We start from the raw sequence: 24,056 nt of genomic DNA on the forward strand, positions 1-24,056 counted from the left end.
AGAGTGTCCAAGAGACCCAAGATTGATTCACTGTCGGGCATAATTTTATTTTATTTTTTACGTTGAGGAACCTCTCCAAGGCAGAGCCCTTCGAACCCATCCCTGCAGAGTAAACCACAGTCCCGTCTGTCAGGCATAACTTTATCGAGACCAAAGGGGGTCATGATACGACAAAAATGATGGAATTTGAATTTGCAGGCGAAGTGAAGCCAGACAAACATTCTTGTTTATTAATGTATTCTGTGTTTCAGATTATTTGTTAACAAAAGACAAGAAAATAGAAAGTTTAACAAACAGAAGGAGTGTGGATGGAATATTATTCAAACAAAAATCCCCACTTGCAATGAAGTGGCAGTGCAACAGACAGGAACAAAAATCAATTTATTGTGGTTCTGGTGTAAACTCGAATACAACAAAAACATGCAACAATACCTTTTGTTGCCAACTTAAGCAAACAACTCATCAACATTACACTCCCCAAGGAAAACTTTGATGCTCCGCGGTGAACCACAGCTGCCTTCAGCAAGAAGAGCTCTATCATTGGCAGCCATGTGAGCGACAATCTTGTAAATCATTTCGATCTGAGAAAAATACACAAACAAACAAAAAAATTAAAATAAAAAAAGGTGTTAGCGAGGCCTTTACTTGTATGTGAGAGACGGCTCTAAAAGGGGAAATAGAAAGTAATGCATTTACATCTTCAGGAGCATGGCAACGATCAGCTACTTCATCGAGGCTCAACGGTTCTACAGGCTCTTTACAACTGCAAAAAGAGACACATTCAACCTCAAGGGAGATGTAAAATGACGTGTACGTTTTGGCATAAAAAACTACCTGCTCCAAACCCTTTTGTTTTCAAGCAAGCTTTCTCATTTGAAGAACAATTGCTCCATAACTATAAGGCTAACAATATTTAATTATTTTGCTGAGATCCTAGTTTTATGTAGGCCTTACTTTTTTCAAAATTAATATCAAAATATTTTTTTTTTAAAAAAAGGGTTAAATAGGATTGACGATAAAAGGCAAGACTACTAAAGATTTGACATTGTACCTGGCCTCATTGAGTACTGCCAAAACGCGCTTCTGAAGAGCTAATACTTCTCCTGCGGCTTTTTTCCCAGCTTCCACACCTGAGTTAACAATTAAAAGCAGGAAGATACAAAGAGGGAGAGGGAGAGAGAGAGAGAGAAAACAAGAGGAACACCAGTCAGATTCATTTGATCAGATGTCCATAAAGAACAATTCTCACTTCAGGGCCAAAAGTTTCTACAATGGGCAAAAGGGAGTAAATATTTACCAGGTTGATGGTAAGCATTAATGTTGACAAGTGCGGCATATATCCCAACTGCTCGCTCATAAAGTGCAATAAGTGCACCCACGGTTCTGGGTGTGACTTCTTGTACAGTGACCGTGATGGACTCGCGGTCATTAGAATACAAAGCTGACCTTGTTCCCTGTGTGAAATGGAATCAGTATGTGCAGATTACAAGACAAAAGTAACAACCCTTTTTCAGCTAAAACAACAAAACCAAAATATTATCTTTCAATTCAGAGCCATCTGAAAGCGTTCAATAACTGGCTGCTGTAATAAATCTAACCTGTAACATGCCAAAGAGGTAGTCACCACATGTGACACCTGGTTCAAGCTCCCAATCATGACCAGGGGGTCTATCACGAAGCACCTCAATGAATGTCACAAAGAAATTGTGCACACCTTCTCTCAGTTGTTGAATGTAACTACAAAAAACAACAGGTGCATCAGGACAAGTATAGTTGCATCACAAGATATATCATATAAAGCCCAACACCAAAAACTCACGCATGCTGATCAGTGCTCCCTTTGTTCCCATAGACAGTAAGTCCTTGATTTACCTGTGACATCAAAAAGTCAAAATTTAATTTACAGAAGCATTTAAACATCTTGACAAGAAGAAAAAAAAAAGCTTTGATGATGAGTATTTCCAAGTATTTGACTCAGAGCAAGACCATATTTTAGGGTAAAGAGGTCCTCTATGCTAGGTCAACAAAAATGTCGGGACCCCTCAACAACTCATGTTAAATTTGATGGAAATCAATTCATCAAGTCTCACATGATTTGATATATACAAGACATACATAGCCAAGAGACCAAGGACTCACAGAAATACATTAAATTTGAAGCTAAAGCATTCTACTATGATACTTCTGAATGCTTTTTTTTTTTTAGTTAGTACTTCCAAAAACTTCTAATTTGTATATATATGATCTTGTACATCAAGATCATATATAAATAAGATATTTTTACACCAACTAGTCTAGGCGATTAGGCATCATAATTGTCCAGGTACAGAAGCTTAGGTTCAGAGTTTGAACCCATTTACATTCAGTAACACGTCAAGAAACAAATAAATATATAAACACAACATTAATCTTTTAGCAATTTGAATGCTTGATCCAATGTCAAACGAGTGAATATGCTTGACCCAATTATGATAGCCATACAGGAGACCATACAAAAACAAGATCGAGTGATTAAATGGCTCAAGAAAAACAAGAGTAGACAGATGGTAGTAAAGGGAGACTCTAGATAGAATCATACTCACCCATGGAAACCCTCACCAAGAAGCTAACAGTACCATTTCAATCTAACTAACTATTATGTCAAATTAACTTGAACTAGTTTTCCAGAATTCAACTTTTACCCCACTCAAAAGGTAAGTTACACAAACAAAAGTTATGTACTCAAATTTGTTGTACATACACGATTACCGTCCAGGTCAAACTCCTTCCCAATAGATTCCATGACCAGCTGCTGCAAATACCGACTAAATAACAATAGGCTGTCCTTGTAAGGAAGAACAACCATATCCTGGGAAAAATAAAGAGATAGGAGCAAAACCAATATAAGAGAAGCAGAAATTTTCCACAATCCAGACATTATGTAAATCTTATTAGAGTAGTAAGTACCTTTGATCCTATTCCATCAGAAGCCCAATACCAGCATAAAGCTAGTAATGCTGCAGGATTATTCCGGACCTGGAGCCAAAAAGGAAAACCAAAGGGGTTAGCATTTTTCCTGTTGGGGGGGATTAATATCACAAATGAAAATAGAACTCTGACAATAAATCTTGCCATCATTTCACAACATGCAGTTTTGTCTCAAGAAAAAACATGAGTTCAACTTATGCAGAACGTGGCGAGAGTTACTTGAGTCCTATAGGTTTTTTTTTTATGAGTAATCACAAATTCATTAAAAAGAGCAAAGGCACAACCCAAGTACACATTAAGTATACAACAGAGAAGTCCAGCAAATAGAGGAGAGGAGATCTAAAAAAGCATAAAAATTCAAAAAACAATATGAGGCAGCAGCCCAAAGAAAGTGAATCTTAAAGAATAAATCCTTTAATATGTACCTATCTTCCTTTGGGTGCTTCTTTCAAAGCCAAATCTATTTTGGATGACATTATTGAGAAGGTTGAGCGTTGTTTGGCTGGCTGTAAGTGGTTGTACTTGTCTAAAGGGGGTAGGGTTACCTTAATCAAGAGCACCTTGTTGAATTTGCCTACCTACTCCATGTCTTTGTTTCCCTTGCTGGCTAGGGTTGCTTGTGGAGAGGTTTGGGTGTAGCGGTCAAATTCCACCTAGTAAACTGATCCAAGTATGTTCTCTGATCAATGAAGGGGGTTTGGGGGTTCGAAATTTGCAATGAAGGTATGTCACATACCAATCAAGCCCTTTGGGAAAATGGCCATGGCATTACGCTTATTAGAGGGGGGCTCTTTGGAGAATGGTAGTCAGTGTTAAATATGGTAGTCAAAGGGGTGGGTGGTACTCTAACAGAGTCATTGGGTTATATGGGGTGGGTCTTTGGAAATTCATTAGAAAGGGTTGTGAGAAGTTTTCTAGATATATTAGATTTGAGGTGAGAGATGACTCCATGATTAGTTTTTGACACAACATGTGGTGTGGGGAACAGCTCCTTTAAGGTAGAGTTTTCAGAGTTGTTTAGCATTGCCTACCTTAGGGATGCTTTTGTGGCAGATCATCTTTAGTTCTCTAATGGCTTTGCTTAGTGGAACATTAATTTTGTTAGAGCAGTGTATGATTGAGAGTTGGAATTATTTTCGTCATTTTTTGATCAATTGTATGCCATAAATTTGGAACAAGAAGGCGTACAAGCTTTGTTGGAATCCCCCCAAGAGAGGGTTGTTTAATGTAAGAACTTTCTATAATGTCTTAATCCCCAATGTTAGCACTCGCTTTCCTTGGAGGTGTATTGGCGGAGTAAGGCCCCTTTGAGAGTGGCTTTCTTCACTTGGTCAGTTGCTTTTAGGTGAGATCCTCACTTTGAAAAACTTAAGAATTCGGAATACCATTATGGTATATTGGTGCTGCATGGGGAATCCGTTGGCCACCTCCTACTCCATTGCGAGATAGCTAATGCTTATGGATCTCCATTTTTGGTTTATTCGGGCTAGTGTGGGTCATGCCTTGTTGTGTGAGTGATCTTCTTGCTTGTTGGAGAGGGCAGTTTGGTAGCCCTCAAAGTGAAGCTATATGGAAGCTCTGATTGATATGGTGTATTTGGAGTGAAATAAATGTTCGGAGCTTTGAAGACAATGAGAGGATGGCGGCAGAGCTTAAGGCCGCCTTTTTCTATGCCCTTTTCAGTGGATAGCTACCTATTGTTTTCTTATTTCTATTTTTCAATACTTTTTTCACCTTTTTTCATTTTCTCGTCAAGTGTTTCTCTTGTATACTTTTTGTATGCTTAGGTGCGTCCTTTAGTTTTTAATTTTTTGATATATATATATATATATATATATATATATATATATATATATATATATATATTTGATAAGTAGTTTTTAATGAAATCATTATTTATCAAAAAAAAAAAAATCAAAGTGATTATGAATTCCATCTTTAGGAGTAGTGTTCCCATAATACATTAATACTACATATGATCACCCAACACGCCTAGATTTTGACCATAAAAGATCCCACTTCTAAATGTATCAAAGTGACCTACACTTCACATTTGAGTTTACATTCCTCTCGAGATTGAATCACTGCTATAAGAAATCGTGAGTTCAAGTTATTCAATTGACAATAGTTTATGGAATAACAATTCACATGTTCTAGTTCAGTGTATTCCAACCGCACCAACTTGTCAATCAAAAACTTTACTTCCATGATCAAGAAATGCCCAATCTCATCACCAACTATGAACTAAACAAACAAGAGCAGTATCATATCACAAGAATGATTAAAAAGAAAGATCAAATGCAATTCTTACCACAGTGTTTCTATTCGCCTCATCCATTAATGATGCACCAGCAAGCATTTCTCTTATGTCAATTCCCTGTAGATTGCATATAAATAACCATAAAACATAAAAGGATAATGACAACAAATTCTGAACTCAAGTGTCACTAACCTGAAGTGCTGCTGGAAGCAGACCAACAGCGGACATTTCAGACGTCCTACCACCCACCCAATCAAACATAGGGAATCTAGCTAACCAACGCTCTATTCTTGCAGTTTTGTCTAACAATGAATTTTCTTGCGTTATGGCAACACCCTGAAATATATACATTTTTAAATAAGCATATCACAAATTTGCAGTCAAATTAGGCCGGAGAAAAATTTCAGGCATAGATGTCAGGTCTCCATCAAAGTAAGAGCCAATCAGACCTCGAAAGGTAAAAATCATTGCTATAGATAAGTCTGCTAAGTGGTTCATGCACTGTGGCAGCAGATTTGCAAGTGACACAAGCTTAAATAAGTCTGAAAACAACGGAAGGTTAAAAAAAAACAACTTTTGGCTAGGCTTTTACTAGAGATTTCTAGTATAAGCAATGTACAATCAAGGGTATCTACACCTCTGATCATCTACCATATTAGTGTTGGAAGCTAACGGGTGAAACTTCCTCATGCATAACCATATTGGTCGGTTGAAAACAAGGCAAATGATAAAAATTGAAGAATAATAGAAGTTCACGTGGTAATGACCAAAATTAGATACAATTATAGCGTATTTCCACTCACTCAAACATGCAAATTAATCTACATCTAGCTAGTGCTAATGCCTTGCAATATCCTATTTTGTGACACTATATCAGAATTATCACTGAAAAATTATTTTGATTTGTACTATGAAGCAGGGTATATTAATGAAAGCAGAAAGAAAAACCTGAGATCAAAACCTGTTTTGCAAATTCCAGGCCAGCTTCACGAAAAGCCTTCTGTACTTCCAATAAACCATTTCTAGTTTCAGGAGTGCCTCCACTCTAAGAAAAATAGATATTTGACATTATATAAGCAACAAACCTTACAGCACAATCCAGAACAGCAGTAATTAAGAATGCAAGACATATTTTAAGGAACGATAATTTCCATGCAGACCTTTGAAATCACTATAACAAGTGTAGATGCCAGCTCAGGGCCAAGCTGTGCAATCTGATGATCAATTCCTGCTGGATCCGTATTGTCAATGAATCTTATCTGCCAAAAAGACAATAAAATATCATCTGCACATTCAAAAAGAATCAAAAAAGGATGGAATAGAATCGATTAGATTTAACAAAATTGTATAGGTCCCCCTTCCCCCTCCCCTTGGGGTCAATTACTTATAAAAAATAAAAATAATTAAAAAATAATTAAAAAAAAAAAACCAGCATTGTATACTTGGGTTAAAACATTGAAAAATGGAGTATTCACCATTCCTTCAGCGTGTAGATATTGTAAACGGGCCCTTACTCAGCATGAGGAATAGAAACAAGCCAATGGGTAGCTAGGTTATATGATATAATTCAAAAACGGACAATTAGGGCATTCCTTCATGTGGCGTGTAATATATCTACCGGATGAGTACTCATGATAAATACTTCTCAACCAACTATTGAACTTCTTGAAGTCTTCCATTTACTTCAAATAGTTTTCCTTAAAAAATCTGTTCAACCTGCAAAGTAAGCAATATAGAAAGAGTTTTTTTTTTTTTTTTTTTTGGGGGGGGGGGGGGGAGGTTACAAAGTAGGAGAGATGAAAGCACGATTCATCAAGAAAAGGCAAAGCAGGCAAAAAATCTTCTTCAACATGCATATGTCATATCCTGCACACGGGGGTATGAAATAATGGAAGATATAAGATGACAAACAATGCAGGGGGGGTAAAAATTCATCACAGTTGCACATTAATGACATTATACTTCCAATGTGGGCAATTAAAGAAGCAAAATCATCACCATTTAAGATCCAAGTACAAGGGTCTCACATACCTTTAGAGGAGGATTATCAGGTGCCAATGCCTCTGCAACAAACTGTGGTCCAAGAGCTGAACCTCCAATCCCAACAGAAAGTACTTGAGTAAAGCGACCTTCTGGAGAAGATGGGGGCTTGATCTGCAATTTTGAATTCAATCAAACAGCACATCAGGCAAGCTGCCAAAGTAGACCACCAGTGACACCATAAAGCAGAAATATTGAGGTGCCATCCCAAAGATCAGAAGTTTAGCGCGCATTTAAAAAACATGCAATAGATATCTCATATCTTAAACCTAGAGCAAATAATAGAAATGAGACCCCAATTCCATTCAACATATCCTGCATATCATTCAGCCTTCTCAACCCACCAAGTGCTGTACCATTTTTTTTTTTTTTAATTAATAGAATATGATGAACACAATGAAAACTCTATCAAGTTTCTAGCAATAACTATTCATATAAAACCGACCTTGCATCAAAAATTGACAATAAGAAAAGAACAATAGAAGGGAAAGTCAAAGACAAACTGACCTTACCGCTGACGACGTCGTCTGCGAAGTCGCAAAGAGAGTCAAGAGTCTTCTCAATCTGCAACCTCAAGAAGGAGTTGGGCGCGAGCTTGGGGTTCCTGAGCCAGTAGTGGCCGACCATGCGGGACTCGTCCGGGTTCGCAATCGCACCCTTCTCCAGCTCCTCCATGGCGCGGAAGGCGGCGACGAACCGGGGCTCCATCTCCGTCACGAACTCATCCGTGAACCCGACCCGGCTCACGTCCAGGTACAACCCCAGATCCTTGTGCTGGTACAGCCAGTCCACGTACCTCCTCCACAGCTCACGAGGGTCTTTCTCCAGCAAACCCTTCTTCGTCCCCTTCAGAACCCCGTCGTCGATCTTCGACAGCTCCGTCGAGACCTCCCGAGCCACCGACTGAGGCGGAGTGAGACACAGGCTCCGATCGGCGAGCCTGGAGCGAGCCGGAAATGCGACTGAGTCTCTGCGCAGCGAGTTGACGGGTTTGAGGAGGTGCGTCCGGGGCTTGAGAGATGGGGAAGAGGAGTAAATGCCTGAGATTGAAGCCATTAGACGAGAGTGAGCGAGCGATGACCACGATGCTGAGATGCCTGCGATCGCTACTATTACTCCACCATGCCTGCTGGCTTTGTTCGATTTATTCTTTTTTTTTTTTCTGAATTTTCTCTGTGCTGAAATTGTTTTAAGTTTGTCTTCTGGTTCAGGGTGACATGGTTCACACATTGATTGGTAGGTGTCTCATCACGTTGACGGAAATGGGCCCCTGCGGATTTCTATTTTACAATACTGCCTCGAATATTCATCCTCCTACTCTGTTTTCTTCTTCTTTTTTCATTGTAATCCGTTGCCTCTTCTTCGCTTTCAAGTGCTTCTTCTTTCCAGTTTGGGCAAACTCCATAACTAATAATAGACACATATGGTATGAGAAATCCGAATTTTCATTCATCTAACAATTATTTTTTAAAGTTTAAAAAAACTCTTAATTTAGTTTATCTAATTTTACAGAGGCTTTGAAATCCTCAAAATACTCGTGTTTTTAAAAAAAATATATTTATAAATTTTATAGGGGTATAAAAGTTATTTCACCTATTTTTCGTATGATTTAACCTCAAATCCTAACATAATTAGTGATATTGCAAACTTTTTAAAATTTAATACATTAAATTGAGAGATTTTTTAACTTTAAGGGGTGATTGCAATAGCAATAGAAGTTTAGGGGCTAAGTAAAGTTTTCTCATATTTTTAAGTGCGTATTTCTTAATTTGCCTATGAAAAACACCATTAGATTCTAAATAATACATTTAAAATTACCACGTCAATTATTGTACACTTGAGAGCGTGAACATAAGAGTGCATGTATGATGTATCATTTCTCTTGCATTGTAGTTAGACGAGCTTAAGGAGTGCAACTCAGTAATGAGATGGGGTTATTTTAGTTAAGAGGAATGTTATAAACGATATTTTTATCTCGCAATTATCTCATAATGCTAATGTGACAGTCCCAACCTTTAGATCAGTCATTGTTAAACAAAAAAAAAAAAAAATTAATGATCGGTTAGGACTGCTACATTTGCATCTTAAGATCAAAATGTAATATAGCACTATTCTTTAGTTAAATAGATCAAAACACCTTTAACGTATAAAAAATAATATTTTTTATCTTAAAAGTTTTATATTGAATAAAATTATTAGTTTAATGGATTAATTAGCAACATTAATACTAAAGAGCAAAATATCCACAAAAACAAAATTATATTTTGTACTGATTTGACCTATTTCCTTAAAAGGAGAATTTTTTTAAAAATAATATAACCCTAATCCTAAAACCTTATCCACCCTTCAACCCTTTTTGCATCAATGCAACCACAAGTACTATGTTTAGACTGATGAAGTTGTACCTAATTGTCTTAGACTTTACTACAACTACCATGCTTGCATCCAATGTGCTTGGCATTACACTACTCGTAAGGATATAAATCCTTATGATTAATGTGGATTTGATTTGTGATTATTGTTGATTTGATTTTTTATTAATTACTCTTAATTTAAGGGATTTTTTTATTTTTTTTTAATTTGAAATTATGTTAAAGCTCTATAAATAAAGCTATGTACTCAAATCATACATTAATTAAATATGTAGTTTATAAGGCTTTAGTGTGTGGATGTAGGATATATGCCGAACCACCTCAATTTATGTGTCTTTCTCTATTTCCTTTATTCTATATTATTCTACTTTATATTAATCTTATTACAGCTCTGATACCACCTTAATGTTTTGGTTTTGGCCACGCCGGCCACCCCCTAGGGCCCTAGGAGGTGGTTCGGCCACCGCCTAAGGCCAAACCCAAAACAAATTTTTTTGGGTGGCCTAACCACCCCTTGGGGCCATATGCCAGATACCCTCAACCAGTCTTTGGGGGTGGCGTCGGCCACCCCCAACGTTGCGATGGGATGGCCGGCTACCCCCTATGGGGAAAATGAGGTGACTTATTAAATTAAATTTTTAATTTTTAATTTTTAATTATTTTATTATTTTATTTTGAGTAGGACACGTGGTGATATTTAGACGGTTGGATGGAATTCGATGGCTGAGATTGACAATAAAATAAGCTGGCAATTTTGAAGGAATAGTCGGGACTCTTGATCTGCCGTTGCCACCTCTTCACCCATACACATGACAATCGCTGCCACAATAATAGCATTGGTGCCAAGTAAGGCCACCACCCAAACAACATGACCCAAACTCATGCAGTGACCACCTTGAACGCGGCCACAACCTCATATTGCAAAGACCAATCACACATTGTTCTACCTTTGCGACTTGGTGTGGTGTTGGTACAGAGGTGCACAACACGACTATGTGAGACGCCCTAACAAGGAAGTGTGCACAAGAACGGAGTCAGCTTTGAATTTTAAGAACTCAGGGTCAAAATTTTTTTGAAGATGGATCAATTGGCAAAAAATACCTTAAATTATTATTTTTTTATCTTAATTTTTTTTTTTATTGTAATTTGGGGTAGATGAGGGCCATGCCGATTCCCTCTAAATCTGTCTTTGAGTGTGCATGACCCCATGGGCCGTATGGTGCAGTGCACTGCACTATGGTGGTGCATGCGTGGGGCTCAACATGCACACAACAAGCTATTTTCTCCAACTATATTGTTGTGTATCTAATATGTGTCAGTACATACGTTTCTAGAGAGTATCAACCTCCAATAAATAATTCACGTTACATAACCTTTTTTAGCTAAAAAAGAAAAAAAGAAAATGTATTGTGAGATTCCAAAATTCAATCTTTCATTTTGATTTTACAAAACAAAGTTGCATATAAATTATTTGCAAGGCATTGCTTCTGATTTATAACAAGCAAGACACACGCATTCAAAAGAAACCTATACCTTTGTCACTCATTTTATTCTTTACTTGGTGTGTTTGTGTACACTCTAAAGATCTAATATGATCTTTAGATTAAACATCCACCATACAAGTATAAAACTTAGTAATTGGTGTATATAAAAAAGTAATTATTAAAGAGAAACATAAAATTTGTATACAATTTTATTAAACTTAGTGATGAACAAAAACACATGCTTAGAATTTCACAATTTCATTTACTTGATGAGCGAGTAAATATTGGACACCAATAACAGAAAATAAATCTTGTAAAAAAAAAAAATGGAAACATACTCTAAACAACCCATTTGAATTAGGATACTCTCAATTTTATTTGAACCGAATAATATTCAGTCAATTATAATAGATGAGTATTTTTATATTTTCTCTATTATAATTAACTAAATATTATCGAGAGGAAAGACAAAAATACCCTTCTATTATAATTAACTAAATATTATCGAGTGAAAACAAAAATATTCTTTTATTATAATTAATTAAATATTATCCGGTTCTTTTGAAGAAGTTGATTCTGTTCATTTAATGAAAGCCTTTAAGTTAATAAATATATTAAACAACAGAAGATGGAAAAAAGAAAAAAAAAAAGAAAAAAGGATAATAAATATTTTTTGAGCTGCGAAAATCTTCTGTTTCTCTTTCTGTCTTGCGCGGGGTCATCTAGAAATTTCCCAGTGTAAAGTAAACAGAGAGAAGTTTGGAGCTTTGTGGAGTTGTAAACACACGCAGACGTAGGACCACCGACCACCGACCACCTCAAAGGATTATCCCCTCCAGAAACCTCCCCAATTCTGTGTTTTCACGGTTTCCCTCTCTGCCTGGCTAGTCGAAGAAATACACAACATGATTTGGGACGAGTGGGACGACAATGTAACCGACCACGAACATTCCGACCAAGACTCCCATGTCAATTTCGATTTCCTCTCCGCATTGCCCAAGCCCAAGGTTTATGTTTCTTCCTCAAAACTTTTTTGTTTTTCGTTTCATTTTTTTTTTAAAAAAAATTTCCGTAGAATTTATTTTTATTTTATTGTAGGATTACTATAAGATATTGGAGGTGGATTATGATGCTACAGACGACTCCATTCGATGCAATTACATCCGCCTAGCGCTGGTTTGTATTTACTTTATTATTTTTTATAATTATTATTATTATTTTTTTTGGTGTCGCATGCGATTTTGGTAATAAGGTAATCCCTTAATTTGTGCCTGAACTTGCTTTGTGCAGAAATGGCATCCGGATAAGCTAAAAGACGAGGACAGCGCGACTTCGAGGTTTCAAGAGATAAACGAGGCCTATCAGGGTCAGTCTTCGTCTTGGACTGTTTTAAGCTTTTTTTTTTTTTTTTTTTAGGTATATATTAACGTTATAAAGTTTTCTGCATTTGCTCATGTTCATTGCTGTATATTGAGGTGCATTGTGTGATGTGATGGCATAATTCGTGGCATAAACTTTGTTCTAAGGCTTTGTTTTTTTATTTTTGTTTTGAATATTTGCATTTTTAGAGAGTAAGAGATACACTAGGTATATGTCTCTTTAGCTTTGTTCATGGTGTATTTTATCTCAGGAAGAAGGGGTTTATGGACACCACATTCCATCAAGAAGGAAATGCATAACGTTTTGAAAAATTAGGGTGATAGTGTACTTTTGGCATGATTCATTGTGCTGGTAGGGTATTTGATTGGGAATACAATCCCAATATATGTGTTATCTCGTGGACATTTGAAGGATATGTACTGGCTAGATCTTAAATATTGCTAGGTACGAGTCAGAAGTGACTTGTTTTACTAACTCCTACAGGTTTTACAGATGGTCAGAGGATTGATTACTTGATCTGTATTTTTGGGGGGCTGTGGGGTTGGGGGTGGGATGTTCCTGGTTGTGTTTTTCTTGAGTCTATTTGTGATGATAGGGAAGGTTTGATTTTGGTGAAGGAAGTGTGGGTTTGTTTGCTCTTGCGGGTTAGATTGCTGTTCAGGGCATGTTTTAAAAGCAGTGGACCATGTTTGATGATATGGCTGACCAATATATCAACATATGTTAGTTACTTATACAACATATGTTGTATGCAAAACTTGGTGAGCGGTGGCTCTTGCATTTTGTGGTGTGTTTTGTGAAGAAAGCAACCAAATAATTTTCTGGATTTTGGGCGCTGAGTTCTAGGTGTGATACTTGAATTTAAGGTATATTTGTACATGGATGTCTACAATGGTGGAAACTAGCTTCTGTGTCTTGGGGGACTCTGTGGTGATTACTGCTTAACAAGGGTGTACGATTTGTAGAGTCCCTTTTTTGGTTGTGGTAGTCATTATGCTTATACGGAATTTGCTCAGTTCTTGTTGTCCGTCCTCAGAGATATGATGAATTAGGAGGAAAGTTCATGCGTCTATATTTCCTTTGTTAATGCGATACTGCTTTATGCTTTAGAGATATTGATTGGTGTGCTGAGGATATAATGCTTTTGAAGTTGATGAACTTATTTGACAAAACCTAGTTGTAGATTTTGTGGAAGAAGAGTTTCATTTTTTTTAGATGAGTTTGATTTCTGTAAACAATATAGCGTTGACACAGGTATGCTTGTTTCACTTGAGCTAGGTGAGAGTTGTGTCTCCGGGCCGCCTCTGGGTCCAGACTGACTCTGCCGGCACTATTATTTTTTGTGTTTTGCCTGTTTTCTTGGGCTGTTAAGTGCAAGTTTTCTGGGAAGCACCTTTTGGAAATGACATGTACTTCTTGAAATGAAACTCATTTATTTTAAAAGAGTGTGAAAAATGACATGTAAATGAAAAGAATTGAAGGAGAGACATGGTAAGGACAAAAAAATTGAGTGAACAAATGGCAAGAGAACTATATGGGGAACTTGATCTTATTGCAAAATACATATCACACATCTTTTTTGTGCATTGCCCAGTTAGTCCTTGGGCTGGGAGTGTTTTATGTATCTCCATGTTTCCAATGCACTTATCAAAAAGGTTTTCTTGGAAGCACCTTTTGGGAATGTGGTTCCTCTGAATCTTTTAAACCCTAAGAGGTATCTTAATCGGCTGGAGGCAATGTCTTATGAAGTAAAGGTCATTAGTTCGAATCTCTCATCTCCCCTTTCTCCCTTCTATCTCCTTGGGGTAAAAAAAAGAGTTATCAAAAAGTAACGTGTAACAAATTCTTCATGTCTAACAAAGTTTGTTCATTCTATTGAACAGTTTTGAGTGATCCTGTCAAAAGGAGAGAATATGACAAGAAAGGGATGCTTTATGTCTATGATTATAATATAATCGTGAGTGTTTCTCCCCTTTCTCTGCCCTCAAAAATGTTTGCTTTTATTTTATGAATGTTTATTCACATTGTAATTTATCATTTGTTGGCTGCAGGAGTATCTCAACCGTTACAAAGGCCTTATATTGACATGCAATGGTCTTGGGATAAGGCATTCAATATGGTAAGCGGAGATAACATTCAGAGATTAACCTTTCAGCACATCGAGGACAAACTTTCATGGTGCCATTTGGGGGGTTTAGTATTATGTAATGCTCGTTTACAAATGGAAAACTTACCAACATCTTGTAACATCTTACCCGTCCATTTTACCTCTACTTGGAGGTCTGTTGATCCCTCTCTAATGGCTGAGTGGAAGGTCTTCTATGCCCTCCCTTGCCTGTATTGTATATCTAAGGCTGGATATAGGCTGGATATAATTAACTTACTGTTCAACCAAAGTAGCCCATGTTATTTGAAGTTGTTCTTTCCATTTGTTTTGCGTGTTTTTCATAACAATAACAATTGGAGAAAAATAGTGGGCATCAGTCCTTCCTGCTCATTGTTTCACAGATCAATCCATATTGGCATATTGCTTCTCCCCTGCTCCCTGCATCTAAATCACCTTTTGCAACTCATTTGCAATGTTGATAGTAGAATGAAGGAGGCCAAAGGCTAGAGGTGATTATCATTGTATTACTTTAACGTTTGTTAGCTTCTGCTCAAGCGTAAGACTTTATTTCACCCTTAGGGTCTATTTGGTAAAACATGTTAAAAAGTAATTTTTTATCGATTTTAGTTTAAATTCACGTTTTTTTAAATAAAAACTTCTTAGCCCGCTTATAGAAATCGTAGATTATTTTCTTATTTTTAAATTAAGTGTTTTTTAAATCTCAATATCAAACATCTTATGTTTTGCAATATCTTTTAAAAACACAGATTATTCTCGCAAAATTGTAATCTCAAACCTACACTTATCCGGGAAGGGGCTCTTAATTTGCAAATTTAAAACGTGTAATTTAAAAATAAAAATTTTAAAATGTGTAATTTTATATGCTATTTTTTCATCTCTTACCCATTTTTTTTAGATTCACCATTAAAAAAAATAAAAAAATAAAAATGGACGATAAATAAAAAATAAAGAATTCAAAAAATTAATAAACATTTTATAAAATCACAATTTATTATTTAAAATTGTTTATTTTAAAAAAGTGTAGTCTTTTACTTATTATTTGAAAACGCATATTAATTTAGGTTCAACGTCGCATTTGACTCTGGGAAATCCAGTGCCAAACGCATTGCGGGCGCTCGACACTGCAGAACAAATAATTTTTTTCATTCGCTCGTCTCTCTCCTTTCTCCTCTCATATTTCCTTCTTTCTTCTTTCTCTCTTCTATACTCTCCCTCTCTACACAAAGGAGGCACTCTTCCACTTTCGGTGAAATCTGCATTTAATCCCTCACCCTGAGCTCGACTCTAACCCAATTTCTCTCTATCCCCATCGCAATCGAATTGGGTCTGAGTCACCAAGGAGATCGGACTCGGTTGGAGCGCCAGATAATTGAGGTGTGAAACGCTGCATTTTGGGTGGGGTATATAGTTTGGAATTGATTCGAGCGAGAGGAGGACGACAGAGAAAGAGGAGGCTTAGCTATGGATGCTAATTCCTGGAAGCCTGAAGCAGGTCTAATAGCACACCTTCTTATGTAATTATTTTTCAACTACTTTCAATTGTAACCAGTGCTTTCTGGCATTAAATAATCGTGGGCAATTGGGATTAGGGTCCGAAATTCCATTGTTGAACTGAGAAACTATTGGAGAGTGTATTTTTGGAAAGTGCTGGGATTCTGGGACTTTAGGACCAGCATTGAGACGAACAATACTTTACAAGAAGAAGAATAAAAGGTTTAGTTAGATTGGCGAGCAAGCCATGCTGATAGTTGAATCATCTTGTTTCCTGTTGTCTGTTTGATAGTTTGAAGGCATCGTAGATTAATTATTAAAGATGGTTCCTAGGATTTGCCCACTGATTCTTTGTATGTGCTCTGCCAGATGTTCATTTTATGGTTTCATTAGGTTTCAACTGTTCTTCCTGAGATGGAAATTTCATGTATGCATTCATGCTACTGCTTGTAATTCATCAGATGACTCCAAGTTTATGTATCTGTTCTCTATGATTTGTCTCTCGTCTAGATATTCTTGTTCTTTTTATAATTAGCTTATAACATTTATATGCAGGCCACTGCTTGCTTTGTTTCTTCATTTCTAGTGCTATTTTTTACACCAGCTTATGAAATTAGTTGCTCTACAAAAATAAAAACTAATAGATTCTCTACTTCTTCAGATGACAGGGCTGGATGAAAACAGAAATGGTTTTTATGAATTCTGTTGCAGTATCTTTTACTAGGCGCAGGTGGTTCTCCTCCTCTTCCCCTTCAGCACCATCATCTTCACTTCCATGGATCTCTCCTCTTCAATTGTCAAAAGCCACCTTGCCCAAACCAGACCCTCCAACCGAACCCTCTGTAGAAGTTCAAAAGAAATCCAAGTATATCTCTCACGAATATGCCATCAACCTAATCAAACGCGAGAGAGATCCACAACATGCCCTCGAAATATTTCACTTGGTAGCAGAGCAAAAAGGTTTTAATCACAATTGCGCAACTTATGCAACTATCCTCGACAAACTCGCCTGGTCCAAGAAGTTTCAGGCTGTTGATGCAGTTCTTCGTCAAATGACTTATGAAACTTGCAAATTTCATGAGGGTATATTCCTTAATCTTATGAAGCATTTTTCAAAATCCTCTCTGCATGAAAGAGTGCTTGAGATGTTCTTTGTGATTGAGCCAGTTGCTCGTGAAAAGCCCTCTCTCAAAGCCATCAGCACTTGTCTCAATCTCCTAGTTGAATCAAGCCGGATTGATTTGGCACGACAGTTGCTCTTGCATTCAAAGAAGACGCTCAAATTGGAGCTGAATACCTGCATTTGTAACATCTTGGTTAAGCACCATTGCAAGAACAGGGATCTTGAATCTGCCTTTGAAGTTGTTAATGAAATGAAAAAATCCAAGATTTCCTATCCTAATTTGATTACGTACTCAACCCTAATGGATGGTCTTTGTGAAAGTGGAAGAGTCAAAGAAGCTGTTGAACTGTTTGAGGAAATGGTCTCAAAGGATCATATCTTTCCTGATGCACTAACTTACAATGTTTTGATCAATGGGTTTTGCCGTGGAGGGAAAGTTGATCAAGCTAGGAAGATAATGGAATTTATGAGGAGCAATGGATGCAATCCAAATGTATTCAATTACTCATCCCTGATGAATGGGTTTTGTAAGGAGGCAAGACTGCAAGAGGCCAAGGAGGTTTTTGATGAGATGAAGAGCTTTGGTCTGAAACCAGATACGGTTAACTACACTACTTTAATCAATTGCCTCTGTAGGGCTGGGAAACTTGACGAAGCCACGGAGTTGCTCAAAGAGATGAAAGAAAAAGAATGCAAAGCCGATACGGTGACTTTCAATGTGATACTTGGAGGACTGTGCAGAGTAGGTAGGTTCGAGGAGGCCCTTGATATGGTTGAGAAACTTCCCTACGATGGTATTTATCTGAACAAAGCAAGTTACAGGATTGTGTTGAATTTCTTATGCCAAAAAGGGGAGTTGAACAAGGCGGCAGACTTGTTGGATTTGATGCTGGGTAGGGGGTTTCTGCCACATTATGCAACTTCAAACGAGTTGCTGGTTCGCCTCTGCAAGGCTGCAATGGTGGATGATGCAGTTATTTCATTGCTTGGATTGGTAGAAATGGGGTTTAAACCAGAGCCTGACTCTTGGAGTCATGTGCTTGAACTGATTTGCAGAGAAAGAAGGCTGTTGTCTGCATTTGAACTGCTTGATGAATTGGTTGATCCCATCAACTAAATATTGGAAGCAATAAGAAAATTGAATCCTTGGTATGACAAGAACGCAGACGAAATCAGGTGTAGATAATGTTAGAAAAGAAAAAGGCAGCAGCCCTTTTGATCCATTTTGCAATATTGACCTATTTAATCAACGGTAGGTTAGAAATTGCCATGTTATGAGGTGATACGCACTTACACTTTCGTGCTTCCTTCAGAGTGAAGTTAATTGACCAAATGTTGTACAATCAGTGTACTTTAATCATGCTATAGACATCAAATTGACTTCTTCAACAATGAAATGAATTCATTTTAACTCATTTTCGGTATCTTTTACTTAATTCCAATAATCCATGTACCAAGCTGCTGGACGTCGGTCGGTGCATGGCGGTGTGTGAGGGCACCGTGTGGTGGCGAGTGGAAGTGGTTGTAACCCTATTAAAAGACTTAAAAAAAAAATGACTTTGATACCATGTTAAAAGAAAGTAGAAAAAAAAAGGTAAAAATTAATTTTGTATTTGTGAGTGCATATTAAATTGTACAGAGTAAAGATAAACAGCACGCGGCGTGCGTGAATCAGTTCTCAATTGTACAATGGTCAGAATTATAGATGCTTATGAAAAAAATGAAAATACTATAAACATAACATTAAGAATTAATACAAATTGATTTACAACAATTATGGTGAAGAGTCGAGTATGAACAAGAATAATCATTATTAGATTTTGGATTAATCACTATTCAATTTGTCATGTTAAAAACGTGTATTTAAAAGTCTTAAAATGAGAGTGTGGATAGCATTTTCCTTTAAAGATGGTAACACTTTGAGTTTTAGCTGAGGATATCAGGTCCAACCAGGGGGGAAGATCAAGAAACGACGTCGGAGAGAGTTGACGGTTGGGTTCCACCTCTGCCACTGGCGCTTGTAAGGCCCAACGAGGCCCAAACTCTATCTCTTTCTTTCCAGTCCCCACACACACACACACAAAAAGGTTACAAAATAACACTTTACTCTCCCACTCAAATCCAACGGCCACCACTCCACTCACACAGTACTCTCACGTACACCACACCTCTCTCTCATATACACCGACCAGAGCTGTCCCTCTTTCTCTCTCGCCCCACAAGCCCCAACCCCTCTCTCTCTCTCTCTCTCTCTCTCTCTCTCTGTGTCTGTCTGTCTCTGATAGCCGGTGACAATGGCGTCCACGATTCCTGAAAACCTAAGCCGAGAGCAGTACGTGTTCCTGGCGAAGCTGGCGGAGCAAGCGGAGCGCTACGAGGAAATGGTGCAGTTCATGCAGAAGCTGGTCCTGGGGTCGACCCCGGCATCGGAGCTCAACGTGGAGGAGCGGAACCTCATGTCCGTGGCCTACAAGAACGTGATCGGGTCGCTCCGAGCCGCGTGGCGGATCGTGTCGTCGATCGAGCAGAAGGAGGAGAGTCGCAAGAACGAGGAACACGTGGTGTTAGTCAAGGAGTACAGATCGAAGGTCGAGGCCGAGCTCTCGGAGGTCTGCGCTAGCATTCTCAGGCTCCTGGACTCTAATCTCGTTCCCTCGGCCTTGGCTAGTGAGTCCAAGGTCTTCTACTTGAAGATGAAGGGGGACTATCATCGCTACATGGCGGAGTTCAAGGCCGGGGATGAGAGGAAAACTGCTGCGGAGGATACTATGCTTGCGTACAAGGCTGCTCAGGTACTCTCGCTCGCTCTGGTGTGGGTTTTTGGGCTCTGTTCGGTTGGTTAGAAAGTGTGAGGAAAGTGACGCGGAGTGCAAAATTTGTGGGTTTTTTCGTTTTCGGACTTGGATTAGGTTTGAAATTCTGAATGATCTGAACTAATTAAAGGTTTAATTGGAGGGAGGGTGCTTAGGTTACTGTGGATTTAGGGTTTCACTCGGTGAGTTTTAAGTTGGAACTGAATGCGGCTAATGAATTGATTTATGAGGCACGGTGGTTTTGATTAGAAGAGTAGGATTGGAACTTCTGGTTCCCATTTTTTTGGGTGGGTTTTCGAATTGGGTGTTTGTTGATTGTTGATGTTTGTGTATTTTGGAAGGATATTGCTCTTACGGATCTTGCTCCAACGCATCCGATAAGGTTGGGTCTAGCGCTCAACTTCTCTGTGTTCTACTTCGAGATTCTCAATCAGTCAGACAAAGCGTGTAGCATGGCTAAACAGGTATTCTTCTTCACCTCCAATTACCCAAGTAAAATGTCTCAAAAATCATTTATCTTTGCTAGTCCTTTTCTGGATTTTGAGAGCCATGATTATATGTTGCTCAGTTCAGTTTGAACTAGGTCGAGTTTCTATATGTTTTTATTTTATTTTTTAAAGTTACAATTCCTTTAATTTTAGAACTTTTTGTTAGATAAGGAAATAGAAGATTCATGTGAACATTTATCGTCAAAACCGGTTTTTGCATGGCTGTATGTCATAGACTTAGACGTAGAATTAGATGTACGAATTCAGGAAGTGCCTTGGGGCCCTGGCCCCCCAAAGTCCTACCAAGTTTAAAACTTAGCTTTAGAAAGTAGTTATAAGTACACTGTACACAGAAGCCCTTTGATAAAAATAGCAGTGGTCCCTTCTAAGTTATGACATTTATGACCCGTGGCTAACAAACAGGCTCCTTCCTCAAAGGGAAAAAAAAAAAAGAAAAAAAAGTAGAAGTCCGTTGAGCTGTTCTTGATGAACTTGAATCGGGCTCCCATTAGGTTATTGTCTATTGACTTAATTGTAATGTTTATTAATTATTTGGCATTTTAGTCTGCATATTTTGGCTGATTTTATGAATTTATGAGGTATCTGGAGAAAATTTTGGATAGCAATCCCTTGCATTATATCATAGTGGAAAAAAGGGAAAGAAAAGAAAAAGAAATCTATTGCATAAATTTATTGAAGCTTTGCTCTGACTATTGATGCTGTGTTTTGTTATGCTAGTTCTGTTGCTTGTGTATGTTGTTTGGTAGAGGATTTGATTGGTTTAATCACTTAAATCTGTAGAATGTCAGCTGGAAGTTTGTAGTCCATCCTGTTGATGGTTGGATCAAGCAAAATTCCAATCAACTATCTTTATGTGAGTGGCCATTCTGGTCAATCTTCCAACTGTTGGAAAACTATATTCTTTTGCTGCAGTGAGATTGAATTTCATATTGCAGTTTTGGAATACTGATGAGGTCGGTTAGGGGTAGAAAATTGACTAATGAGATGCATATATACTCCTACCTCTTTTCCTTTGTGTGTCTGGAAGAGGATGGCTGGGTGATATAGTAATGGAACTTCGAGTTTGACATGCTTGGTCTATATGTTTTTTCTTGTATTTCTTGGTATTTTGCATGATTCATTAAACTCTTGGATCACTTGGTGATGGTAGAGTTGCTTGTGTTGAATCACGGGCGTACATGGTCATTGAATTGCTAATTTCCCATGTGCTTCATCTTGGGTGAGATGAGTGATAAAATCATGCATATGGAAGTTTACATTTTAAACTTTTGAAACAGTGTTCATTAGGCTTTTTGGGGGTGGCCGAACCACCCCTCAAACTACCACCACTTTTACTTTTATTTTATTTTTATTTTTTATTTTGGTTTTTAAGAAAAAAATTACCACTTTTCCATCCATTGAAGGATGGGCTTTTTTTTTTTTGACAAAAGTTGGTAGTTTAACATATCTAAATGTCACACTTGGTAGTTTAAAAGCCCAAATAAAAAAGGGTTTAAGGGACTTAAGTATATTATTTTCCCCTAAGATATTTATATGTCAAATATTACTAGATAAATATAGTATTATGCAAAATAATTGTAGCTTATGGTATTATAAAAAAACATATAAATTACATGTGGTATTATACAAAAATATGATGCATAATATTTATGTTATTTGTATAGTATTGTAATATTTTCTTCAAACTCAAGATAGAAGTTGGAAGTTAATTTAAGTTAAAATATGGGTTGGAGGATAAGATTGAGCGTGGGTCAAATCTCGAGATAGAAGGCAGGTCGAAGTACGAATTGAATGGGAGTTGAATTTGACCCTTGTAGTTGGTTATGAGGAACTCACATATGTGAACCTACAAGCCATGTACGTGGGTAACTTTGCTGCAATTAACTTCATTGTAAGTGTTCCAGATGGGATCAGTGTACGTGCCATGTGGATGCCATGGCAATAGGGCAGTTCATATAATCATACATGGCAATAGGTTCCTTCATCTTAGTTTGATTGTAATCTTGTTGTAGTTAAGATCCGGTGATGTATTTCTGGGAGTTACTTTATGCAATCAGTAGGATGAGACTATTCTGTGAGATAAATCTGCTCCATGAGATGCCTGCCATAGTTGCTTGCTGACAGTCATCAACGTGAAGCTTTAAATATGTCACCATGGTAGCTCTACTATCTTGGTGCTCCAAATATTTCTTTACCCTTAAGTATTGTGGCTTTGACAGCGTTTTTTTCGTTAGCCTTTTGGTTTCCCGGTACTGCTTTTTCATAGGCAAAAAAATCCGCCATTGTTTACATTGTAAATGTCAGAAATGCATTGAATTGCTTTTCCTTTTGAGAAGGCATTTGAGGAAGCTATCGCTGAGCTAGACACTTTGGGAGAAGAATCATACAAGGACAGCACCCTCATCATGCAACTTCTAAGGGACAACCTCACTCTTTGGACCTCTGATGTGCCAGTAAGTCTCCCCATCCATTCACTCGCTCGCTCTCTCATTTGTGTGGCAAGGCTACATTTATGGAAAGAGTAATTATACTGTGTTTGAAGCAGTTTTTTATTTTTTATTTTAAGTGCAGACATGGGGAGGCACTTAAATATAGTGGCTTAATGAAATATCCTGGGCTTAATGATTAGATAAATTAACTGATCATGATCTAATGCTAGATTATGTTTGGCTTCCTGCAGGACCAGTTAGATGAACCATAGAAAGTAATATTGAAAAAGCTTGAGCGGTCCTATTCTTCTTCTGGAGGAGGTGGGCTTCGAATGTCATTTGTGTGTTGTTTAATAGTGTGTAATAGTTTGAAGATCATGGGCATCACCCATAACATGATGTTTTTTATATTCAGACTAAACCAATTTGTATGGAAAAAGGGTAGCATTTGATAAGAGTACCTGCTAGCTATATTTGACGCAAGCTTCATATTGTCGTGGTTAATGTCATCATATTATTTTCAAAATATAGAGTGGAAGCAAAGAATAAATGAGAATTGACTATAAATTCATAAACCAAAATATACATAGCAATCGTGCTCTTATTGTGAAAGTGAAATGTAAATATATTTTTAAATTGATCTCTAATAGCTGCTTATTTTGTAACAAATTTTAGCTGGCTAAGTGCATTTATATTTGGCTAGCCAAATTATAAAAAACCAATTTGACTAACCCAGCAGTTAAAAAAAAAAATTCACCCCGTCTTGCTCTCCTAATTAGCTAAAAATTTTGTTGAGCCGCAAAACCAGAAATATGAGTTTTAAATCCCTATTCTTTACTCTCAAATGGATTTGAAGTGAGTTTGTAAAGAAAGAATAAAAAAAAAAAATTTGAAATGGAATAGAGAGATTTAGAGAGTAAAATGTGGGTTTTTTTTAAGAAGTAGGCGGTTAAAATTAAAATTAAATTTTTTTTTGAAAAAAAAAAAAAAAAAAAAGAGTAAAAGTGAATGGGAATTATGGACAATTGATAGGGGTTCGGACTTGGTGGATTTACTACTT

General features: G+C 37.3%; 4 protein-coding genes across 6 annotated transcripts; 3 read left to right on the forward strand and 1 right to left on the reverse strand.

Annotated features, from left to right (window-relative positions):
* Positions 1–278: 278 nt before the first annotated feature.
* Positions 279–8,495, reverse strand: PGI1 (phosphoglucose isomerase 1). The gene is made up of 14 exons (XM_059604390.2): positions 7,775–8,495; positions 7,259–7,381; positions 6,388–6,486; positions 6,189–6,272; positions 5,420–5,563; positions 5,279–5,344; positions 2,947–3,015; positions 2,741–2,848; positions 1,820–1,872; positions 1,599–1,737; positions 1,298–1,454; positions 1,052–1,130; positions 697–763; positions 279–581 (listed from the first exon to the last, which is right to left on the reverse strand). The coding sequence occupies exons 1-14, from the start codon at positions 8,321–8,323 to the stop codon at positions 447–449; spliced, it is 1,872 nt and encodes a 623-aa protein (XP_059460373.2). The 5' UTR covers positions 8,324–8,495; the 3' UTR covers positions 279–446.
* A 3,350-nt stretch (positions 8,496–11,845) lies between these two features.
* Positions 11,846–15,039, forward strand: LOC132189744 (Chaperone DnaJ-domain superfamily protein). The gene is made up of 5 exons (XM_059604524.2): positions 11,846–12,130; positions 12,222–12,299; positions 12,414–12,489; positions 14,387–14,460; positions 14,555–15,039. The coding sequence occupies exons 1-5, from the start codon at positions 12,029–12,031 to the stop codon at positions 14,624–14,626; spliced, it is 402 nt and encodes a 133-aa protein (XP_059460507.2). The 5' UTR covers positions 11,846–12,028; the 3' UTR covers positions 14,627–15,039.
* A 689-nt stretch (positions 15,040–15,728) lies between these two features.
* On the forward strand, positions 15,729–18,624 carry LOC132189789 (Pentatricopeptide repeat (PPR) superfamily protein). Of its 3 annotated transcripts, none has more exons than XM_059604582.2 (2): positions 15,729–16,145; positions 16,784–18,624. In XM_059604582.2, the coding sequence occupies exon 2, from the start codon at positions 16,797–16,799 to the stop codon at positions 18,360–18,362; it is 1,566 nt and encodes a 521-aa protein (XP_059460565.2). In that variant the 5' UTR covers positions 15,729–16,145; positions 16,784–16,796; the 3' UTR covers positions 18,363–18,624. The 3 variants fall into 3 exon arrangements, with proteins under 3 accessions (XP_059460565.2, XP_059460564.2, XP_059460563.2); XM_059604581.2 differs by having other exon boundaries at positions 15,729–16,123; XM_059604580.2 differs by having other exon boundaries at positions 15,729–16,123; positions 16,791–18,624.
* Positions 18,625–19,422: 798 nt separating this feature from the next.
* LOC132189222 (14-3-3-like protein G-BOX factor 14 kappa) lies at positions 19,423–23,451 on the forward strand. The gene is made up of 4 exons (XM_059603843.2): positions 19,423–20,037; positions 20,400–20,522; positions 22,904–23,020; positions 23,248–23,451. Exons 1-4 carry the CDS (start codon positions 19,540–19,542, stop codon positions 23,266–23,268), a joined length of 759 nt encoding a protein of 252 aa, XP_059459826.1. The 5' UTR covers positions 19,423–19,539; the 3' UTR covers positions 23,269–23,451.
* The last annotated feature ends 605 nt before the right edge of the window (positions 23,452–24,056 follow it).

The sequence above is a fragment of the Corylus avellana genome, chromosome 9, assembly GCF_965113065.1.
Source record: "Corylus avellana chromosome 9, dhCorAvel1.hap1.2, whole genome shotgun sequence".
In the NCBI taxonomy this organism is placed as follows: Eukaryota; Viridiplantae; Streptophyta; class Magnoliopsida; order Fagales; family Betulaceae; genus Corylus; species Corylus avellana.

What these genes read in the sequence shown, in the direction of transcription:
- LOC132189789 (XM_059604580.2), top strand. Translation starts at nt 16,097, where the DNA reads ATGCTAATTCCTGGAAGCCTGAAGCAG. An exon ending in TTCCTGGAAGCCTGAAGCAG is followed by an intron (nt 16,124 to 16,790) that starts GTCTAATAGCAC and finishes TTCAGATGACAG; the next exon opens with GGCTGGATGAAAACAGAAAT.
- PGI1 (XM_059604390.2), bottom strand. Translation starts at nt 8,323, where the DNA reads ATGGCTTCAATCTCAGGCATTTACTCCTCTTCCCCATCTCTCAAGCCC. An exon ending in CTGATAATCCTCCTCTAAAG is followed by an intron (nt 6,487 to 7,258) that starts GTATGTGAGACC and finishes TCTTTTTGGCAG; the next exon opens with ATAAGATTCATTGACAATAC. An exon ending in TGCTTCCAGCAGCACTTCAG is followed by an intron (nt 5,345 to 5,419) that starts GTTAGTGACACT and finishes TGCAATCTACAG; the next exon opens with GGAATTGACATAAGAGAAAT.
- LOC132189222 (XM_059603843.2), top strand. Translation starts at nt 19,540, where the DNA reads ATGGCGTCCACGATTCCTGAAAACCTAAGCCGAGAGCAGTACGTGTTC. An exon ending in TTGCGTACAAGGCTGCTCAG is followed by an intron (nt 20,038 to 20,399) that starts GTACTCTCGCTC and finishes GTATTTTGGAAG; the next exon opens with GATATTGCTCTTACGGATCT. An exon ending in CGTGTAGCATGGCTAAACAG is followed by an intron (nt 20,523 to 22,903) that starts GTATTCTTCTTC and finishes CCTTTTGAGAAG; the next exon opens with GCATTTGAGGAAGCTATCGC.
- LOC132189744 (XM_059604524.2), top strand. Translation starts at nt 12,029, where the DNA reads ATGATTTGGGACGAGTGGGACGACAATGTAACCGACCACGAACATTCC. An exon ending in GATAAACGAGGCCTATCAGG is followed by an intron (nt 12,490 to 14,386) that starts GTCAGTCTTCGT and finishes TCTATTGAACAG; the next exon opens with TTTTGAGTGATCCTGTCAAA. An exon ending in TCTATGATTATAATATAATC is followed by an intron (nt 14,461 to 14,554) that starts GTGAGTGTTTCT and finishes TGTTGGCTGCAG; the next exon opens with GAGTATCTCAACCGTTACAA.